Source organism: Triturus cristatus, chromosome 5_2, assembly GCF_964204655.1.
Source record: "Triturus cristatus chromosome 5_2, aTriCri1.1, whole genome shotgun sequence".
NCBI lineage: Eukaryota > Metazoa > Chordata > Amphibia > Caudata > Salamandridae > Triturus > Triturus cristatus.
The window spans coordinates 811,495,170-811,503,532 of record NC_140588.1 but is presented as its reverse complement, the minus strand read 5'-3'; the positions used below and the strand labels follow the sequence as shown (position 1 = coordinate 811,503,532).

The following is an 8,363-nucleotide window of genomic DNA, read 5'->3' as shown; positions in this document are numbered from 1 at the left end:
CTGTGAGATATGGGAGACTCAGGGGCCCAGCTTTACAGTCTGCATAGGGGCCCCATGGTTTTACATTACACCACTGTTTGGCCCCCACACTCCGAAGCTCAATATAGTATATGTAATGATTGAAACCTGCTTTTTAATGGTGCAACATATATGCCGCCTACAGCTGACAATGGGGCAGTCTGTGCGTCAAAGACGTAGGGGGAACAGAGCTGACAGGGTGCCCATCGTGCCATTTTGTGCCAACGCCACGGTTCCATCCCTCACCCTGTGCCACACTCCTCTGCTTCCTACAAAAAGAATCACCAAGTCAAAGGTTCGGTTTTGTTCCTTCAAAACAATAAACTTTTAATGCTAAAGCAGTTATAACCAAAAGCTGTACAGAGTTTTTTGTTAGAAAACAAAATTTTCCATAAATATTGTTCAGTTCCCGGCACTTGTTATCAATAATTAAATTACAAACGATAAATATGGCATCATGGATATGTATTTACAAAAGTTATTACAAAAGGCAACTGTATACTAAACGGCCACAATCTGTGTAGTAACAACACGTCCCCACCCTGAAAAAATAGCGAAGAGCTGGGGGCTCGCCAGACAAAGAGTACATTCACGGCGTGATGCTTTGTAAGGTTCAAGACATTACAGAACTTTGGCACGGTTTAAGACTGTGAGAGATCGACAACCACCTCTAAGGCGAAGGAAAGGCTCCCGGTCACTGAAACACACCACCCGGAAAGCCTCCGAACTTCTGTTTGCGAAAATAAAAACGGGACGACAGCGTTAAAATGAAATCGGGGGGTGGGGGAGGGAAGATGGCAATGCCGATGCCAAAAAAGCGTTTTTTCTAATCCTGAGAAAGGGGACGTTAGTCCGGAGTTTGGATGCCTCCAGTTTCCTCCCGGTTCACCTGGCAGTTCCCAAGACGCAGCCCTATGTGGTTTCGGAGAGATCCGCCTGGTCCGGGGCGGCGGCCCGCAGGCGCCCGCAGTTCGTTTGGTCCAGTGCACGCACAGTCCGCGCGGCGGCCTCACACGTACCACTCGTTGAAGTTGGGCGGCAGCAGCGCCGGGTTGTGGCCCAGGCCGCCGCCGCCGCTGCTGCTGCCCTGCTGGGCCGCTCCGGAGCTGCTCTTCGTCGTCTCCTCGCTGCTCGCAGACACCAGGGCGGGGGGAGTGGAAGATTCATAGCCCGAGCTGGCAGCCGGAGACGAATCGGACCCTTGAGATTCGTGAACCTGAAATTAACACGAATAACACCACACGTTAGTTTTCAACTCCCTCATCGGGGGCATAATAGATTCGTTTAGGTAAAAATAATAATTAAAACAATGCCAATAGAGTTTAAACAAAAATGCAAACACAATCTTTTTTCTTGGAAGGGGGCGGGGGAGGGGTTCATATTGTCAAAATGTCTTTGGTTCAGAAACAGGCGAAGTGACATTAAACGCACAAGTTATTGGATATCAGGCGGGAAATTCTTATTTTAGAACTTCCACCAACCAGCCCAGGTAAGCTTTTGGGGTCTGGCAGTTTGAACGAATGTTCAAGGTCACGGCCTTGTTCGTCTGTTCACACAGTGGCCAGAGTAATCGTCCGGTGCCACTGCTGCCACATTTTAAACCGATCGCCATGGCAGGAACAAAAAACCTCTCCCTGTCGAGTGTGCAACAAAGGCCAAATGATGCACAGAGACTTTTGCAACCTCCTACAAGAACAAAACTCGACATACAAATGCTGCTTTTTGGTTGCACCTCTCCACTGCAGTGTAGGGCGCTGTGGCCCAAATCAATCAAAAAAAACGTGCGACTACTGAAAACAAAGCACAAAAAGAACCGTAATTTACGGCTATTTTTCGCTGTTTATTTTTTCTTTTGGGAGGGGGTGGGGGCTAAAAGCTCCGATCTAGACTGTTTTTCGGGTAACAAAAACAAGAAAACAACTGCAAACTATTGCAGACCTTGTATTATACATGTATACATTATACAGGACCTATACTATATTATACATTATACAGACCCAATCCATTTATTTTTACATTTATAAATTTTACAGACCCTATACTATATATATTTAGAGCTCATAAATCACTGTGGTCGCTCATGGTCTAAGAAAGAAATACATCTATTTTAAACAAGGGGACCATACTTTTTATGTATTATAATTTCTGTTAAAAAAAATGTAATGAATGTTTTAAAGTACTGTACGCATGCAGAACAATGGGTATTAGCTCAGATGTTTTTTTATTACAGTAATGCGGAGTGTGATGTCGGTTTTACGCCATCTGTGCTCCTGGACTAAAGTTAACGTGGGGCAAATGCTTAGTAAACAGACCAGAGCAGTAGTTCGGTCTACCTCCCGAACCAGTGCACATGGCCGGATAACACCAGGCCGGGGGTCACTACCAGATGCGAGTGCGCACCGGTTGCTTTTACACCACCTCCGTGAATAAGTCCTGAGTTTTGGGCCTCAGCATCAGTGTCCTAACCGCAATGAACAAGCCCACAAAGGCACAGGGCGTGTTTTTATGGCCTCGTGCGTGCCCTTGCCCTAGTAAACAGATCCGATTATTATTGTTCAGTATTACAGGGCATCTGTCGGGCAGGGATGACAAGAGACCCCCTTACCTTCATGTGCTTCCGCAGGGAGCTGGGGTGCGTGTAGGACTTGTCGCACACTTTGCAGATGTACGGCTTGTCTGACGTGTGCACGTGCATGTGCTTCTTCCGGTCGCTGCTGTTCGCGAACCTCCGGTCGCAGCCGTCGAACTCGCACTTGAAGGGCTTCTCACCTGTGGGTTAGAACAGATGAAAAACGTCAGTGTTCGAGCGAGAAAAGGGCAATCAGAGACTTCCTGGAAAGGGGGGGGGGTAAGAACAGGGCAAAGGGCAGCCAACGCCTGCCTAGACAGGAGGGTGGGGTAAGAACAGAGGAATGGGCAGCCAGAGTCTGCCTGGACAGAGGTTGTTGGGGGGGGGGGGGGGTCGGGGGCATGGGTGGACGGTGCCAGGTTGCAGAGGAGATGGGGATAAGAGCAGAGGAAAAAGTGTTAGTGCCTGTATGAAAGGAGGTTGGGGGGAAGAACAGAGAAAATCTGTCTCAATGTCTGTGAAGAGACGGCTGTGGGTAAAAAGAGAGGAAAGGCCGTCAGTGAGTGAGGAAATGAGAGTGAGAGCCCACCTCAAGGAGGGTGGGGTAAGAAGAGAGGAAAGGGCAGCCAGAGTATGCCTGGACAGGGGGTGGAGGCAAGAACGGAGGAAAGGATAGACGGTGCCAGGCGAAGGGGTGGGGGTAAGAGGAAAATGTAAGTGTCTGGGTGAAGATGGGGTTGGAGATACAAGAACAGAGAAACGTGTCAATGTCTGGGGGAAGAGAAGGCTGGACATATTATAACAGAGACGCGAGTTAATGTGGGGTTAAGAACAGAGTGGAGGAAGGGTGGTGTGTTTCTGGGCCAAGGCAAGGCTGAGGGTAAGAACAGAAGAAAGGGCGTCAGTGAGTGAGGGGAGTCAGAGCCCACCTCAAGAGGAGGGTGGGGTAAGAACAGTAGACAGGACAGCCAGAGTCTGCCTAGACAGGAGGTTGGGGGCAAACATGGAGGAAAAGGCAGACGGTGCCGGGTTGAAGGGGCGGGGATAAGAACAGAGGAAAATGTAACAGTGTCTAGGTGAGGCGGAGGCTGAGGATATAAGAACAGAGAAACGTGTCAATGTCTGGGTGAAGAGATGGCTGGGGGTAAGAACAGAGGAAAGGAAGTCAGTTCCTGGGCGAAGAGAAGGCATGGGAGGGGAGGGGGGTGAGAACAGAAAAGGGAAGTCAGTGTCAGGGGGAAGAGGAGGCTGGTGGTAAGGACAGAGGGAATGATGGTCAGTGTGTGGGTGAAGAGAAGAGGCTAGGAAATAGAGGAGACTGCGAAATAAAAATGAAGATAGCGTGGGTAGCGCTCGAGTAAAGAGAGGAAAGGCCAGTACACGTCAAATGTAGTAATATGGACAGAATGGATACAGGACTGGGAGCTTTTAAAAATACGAGGAAATGTTGGTGAGGTTGGCGCAGAGAAAGCCCCAAGTCAGAAATGAGGAAAGGCCGGTCAGAGTAAGTAGGGGGGCTGCGCCACAGAAATGATAGGGCACTCGTGCAAGTGAAGGAGAGGCAGCGAGACTGGAATAAGAGCCGGGCCGAGCAGTGCCATAAGGAGAGGACCCGGCCGGGCCTGTGTGAGAGGAGACGGCGCGGCTGAAATAAGGAGCAGGGCCAGCCCGAGAAGAGACCGCGGGGCTGAAATGTACGGACGGCCGGTCTGTGGCGCGCCCTGGCGAAGAGAGGCCGTGGGCAGCGAGGCGCCCTTCCTCTATTGGACCTAGACCGAAAAGTTTTTGCCCCATTCAAGGCCAAACGCAATGAGAAATAAATCAGGTTAGAAGAGAGCCTTTCCCCGGCCTTTGGAGTTTAAGCGACAACACCTCGGTGAGGTAATAGGAAAAGGCGGCTACAAAGGGCCGATTGTCGCCTTACAGTTAAATTAAATCTGCCCTTTGTCTGGCCTCCAAAGCGCCGCTTTCAGATGCAACGGTTCTGCTAAGTGAAGTGTCGGAGGCACGGCCAGGGCGCGCCTTTCCAAAGAAACAGGGCATTAATTCACGGTGCAACGACAGGTTTAAGACGCCCTACACAAGACTGGGAAACGTGCTCTTGTCCAAACTTTTTTCCACTTTCGACCCTCTTGTAAAGAGCTGAACTGAACACAGAATTCCAAATAAAAATACTACCACAAAAGTATCACTGATTTAATTAGGAGACGTGCCAATCAAGTCTGTAAAAGAACGGAAGTAGGCGAAAATTAGATTTAATTAGCATGTGTATAGTTCGCTTAACAGAATGTATGCAAAGAGCTAAATCGTTTTGCAAGCAATCCACACCCGCTCAGACGATTCTGATGGGACCATCAGGACGGAAATGGGTCTCAACTCGAGGACAATTGCAGCTGATGTGCCTGCTGTCCAGACAGAGCCAACATCCTCTCCAGCGAGGGTGCCAGGGCGGGCTTAAAATCAATGCAAAGGCCATACACAGCGGGTCCCAGTCGAGCGAAACTCGCACCAAAGACCAACAATAAAACACATATCCGGCCAAAGTGCAAGGCAGCGCATCCACAAAAACAGGCCATCCACGAACCGGCAGATTAAATTCAGTAATGCAGAATAGGTACACAGTGCTCACTTTCAGCCCCGCTGTTCGCATGCAAGAGCAAAAAATAAGGGGAAACCGGCATGGCGTGTCGTTAAATATGGAACACATAAAAAAGATCATATATTCGGCTGTGTAATATCCCTAATCGGAAATACGTAGGATAGAAATTATTTCTTAAATCTAAACAAACTAACGAAAAACAAATTTAAAACATAAGCAATCTGCTTTAATTCTGTGTCCAACTCTTTGCCCTCAAATAACATGCACGGAGCCACTTACCGCCTCGTAGGAGAGAGTTCTGCCGAAGCGCGCGCTGTCGAAACCGCACAAGCGCCTCCCATTATCACTCCCTGTCCCAAACGCACAGAAACACAGCTAGCTCGAAAAAAACAATTTCCAGGAACTAAAAAGCCACTTCCAATCCCATCACAGCCGGTAAACGAGAACTTTGAATGCTATAAAGTCTCCCTGCCATCTTTTATCATTTATTTCCCGTCTTTCCGAGAACCTTCTCTCATCAATATTTTAAGAACTCACCAGCCAGCCTCGCTGAACCCCTCTCCCGGGACCCCTGCGAGTCATCTCCGTGGTCTGTGGGGTCAACCTTTTCCCAGCAGATATCCCCCCACACCGTAGGTCACCCCTGGTCCTCACGAGGGCACCGACCACCCCACGTGGAGCTGCCAGCGCCCCTCTCCCTCAAAGTGTGCCGCAGCGACTCTTACCCGTGTGTGTCCGTTTGTGGATCTTGAGGTTCTCGGAGCGGGCGAAGATCTTGCCACAGCCAGGGAAGGGGCAGGGGAAGGGCTTCTCGCCCGTGTGCACCCGGATGTGGTTGACCAGCTTGTACTTGGCCTTGAAGGACTTGCCGGCCCGCGGGCACTCCTCCCAGTAGCAGATGTGGTTGTTCTGCTCCGGGCCCCCGACGTGCTCCATGGTCATATGCGTGACCAGCTCGTGCATGCTGCCGAAAGTCCTCTCGCAGGCCTTCTTGGGCCGGTTCTGCTCTTCGATCCACTTGCAGGACAGCTCCTGCTTGATGGGCTGCCGCATGTACCTGAAGAAGGCGCCGGGCCCGTGGTGGTGCGCGGCCATGTTCATGCCCATGTTCATGTGGTTGTAGTTGTGGAACTGGGCGGCGTACGGGTCCGCCCGGGGGCTGGGCACGGCTCGGTAGGGGTCCGGCCGCCCGAACAAGTCCCCTGCCCGCAAGCCCAGGTGCATCTGTCCGTGTCCCGCAGCTGAGGCGCCCAGGCCGGCCCCGGGGCTCTGCTCGTGCAGCCCTGCCGGGAACAGCAGGTGACCCGGAGGATCGGCCATGCCCCCCGCGGGTCCGTGGTGATGGTGCGAGCCCGCGAACAGCCCGTGGTGCTGCGGGGCGGCCGCCTCGGCTGCCCGGCTGCGGAAGAGAAAGTCCCGCGGGGAGTTGTAGGCTGCGGCGCCGCTGCCCCCGTAGGCGGAGGGTGAGGCGGACACCTGCGGGCCCGGGTGGTGGTGATGGTGGTGGCCCAGCGCGTAGCCCGCTGCAGCCTGCGGGGTGAAGGCGGAGCTCTGGCCCGGGGACAGCTCGTGGTGGCCCGGGCTCAGCTTGAAGGAGGAGTCTGCGAAGGGGTTCAGACCGCCCATGCCCGGGTGCTCTGCCGCTGAGCGCTCGTGGTGCCGCGGGGCCCCGAAGCCCCCCAGGGCGCCGGGGAACTGCGACCCCCCATCCAGTAGCATCGCCATGGAGCAGCACAGCGAGGCTGCCAATCCAGGTCCGGCGCAGCGGGAGAGAGGCGCCCCCCGCAGACCAGGCACAAACAATCCGCGGGGCTGGGGGTCTGAGGGTCCTGCGAGGTACGAGCTGCAGCCTCCGCTCCGACGGGATCAGGTCCAGGCTCTGCTAGAGTCAATCACTCACTCCCCACACATAAACCCGCTCCGGGGGCGGCCCGCAGCTGGCCAATGGCAGGCGCGGCTCGCGAAGTGTCACGTGACGCCTCCCGCAGACACCTATTTGCCCCCATAACTCTTGATTGACAGGCACCACAGCTCAAAATGGCCGCGCGGTTCTGTAGAAACGTCTCTGATTGGTGGACCAGCCTACCCCCTATCAGGTAAGGTTAAAGGGTGTGGGAAGGGGGAGGGATGGGTCCCAAATATTTTTGTTTACTTGAAAATCCGTTCCCTGGCTGTCTGCCTTTGTAGATCATGCACATTTGGCTTTTTGTTAGCTTTTATACCCCTACTTGGGTACCGTGTTTATTTGGTTTAAAATATTAAAGCAAATAATTCGAAATACAAATCTTTGTACTTCGCATTAAATTGCAATTTCTCATAGTTGCCGTGAAAGGAACAATGAATAAAAACATATATTTAAAAGAACATTTTTTTACAATGCTCACTTTCTTGAATTATTTGCGCTTGGTATTGATTTATTTTAGTGTCTCCTAAGCGACTAGTTCACTGTTATGTTAGTCTACCGCCTTCAAACATTGAAATGGAACATATTTTCCGTGCGCTATTTTCTGGCAAAAAAAGCTTTTTCTGTGCCATACGCTTTTTGTTTTCTCAAGTCACTTTAGAATGAACGAGAATTGAATGGGCGGTGTAACATATAGGTGTGTTGAGATATATGTACGTGCTTTGAAAATGACAACTATTTTGAAAAAATGAAATATCTATCGATACAGAGAGCTTATGCAGCGTATCTATGTATGTATAGCATAACATATATGGTATGGGAGCGTATTAATACACGCACACATGCATATGGACTTTTAACTTTTGAGCAGGTCTACTTTTCTAGTTATTTAACGTAAGATTGCTGCTAATCTTTTAATCATAGTTTTTTCAACAACTAATTCGTCCACACGGGTAACAACAGTTTCGGCTGCATAGTGTTTTTTTATTTTTGTCTTTTCTTCTTTTTTTTTTTGGCAGTATTAGTCAGGCTACTACAACTATGCAAAACCTTCATTGAATCAAGCAAAAAGTGAACTATACAATTTTGCTTTTTTTTATTTCCGGAAATACATTTCCCTTTTGAAATTGCCGAGCCAGGAGTGATGGCCGGTTTCATAAATCCAATCATGTTCCCTTGGGAGAGACATTTGCAAAGAACTCTGGGGAGCAAGCGCGGCAAGAAAAGGCGAGAAGAAAGATGGCTGGGATTGTAATATCCTGAGATCTGCCCGG

General features: G+C 50.7%; 1 protein-coding gene across 1 annotated transcript; it reads right to left on the bottom strand.

The window, feature by feature from the left end:
• Window positions 1-314: 314 nt before the first annotated feature.
• On the bottom strand, window positions 315-7,085 carry ZIC3 (Zic family zinc finger 3). Its single transcript, XM_085607972.1, has 3 exons — window positions 5,912-7,085; window positions 2,624-2,787; window positions 315-1,234 (listed from the first exon to the last, which is right to left on the bottom strand). Exons 1-3 carry the CDS (start codon window positions 6,909-6,911, stop codon window positions 1,028-1,030), a joined length of 1,371 nt encoding a protein of 456 aa, XP_085464098.1. The 5' UTR covers window positions 6,912-7,085; the 3' UTR covers window positions 315-1,027.
• Window positions 7,086-8,363: the final 1,278 nt, after the last annotated feature.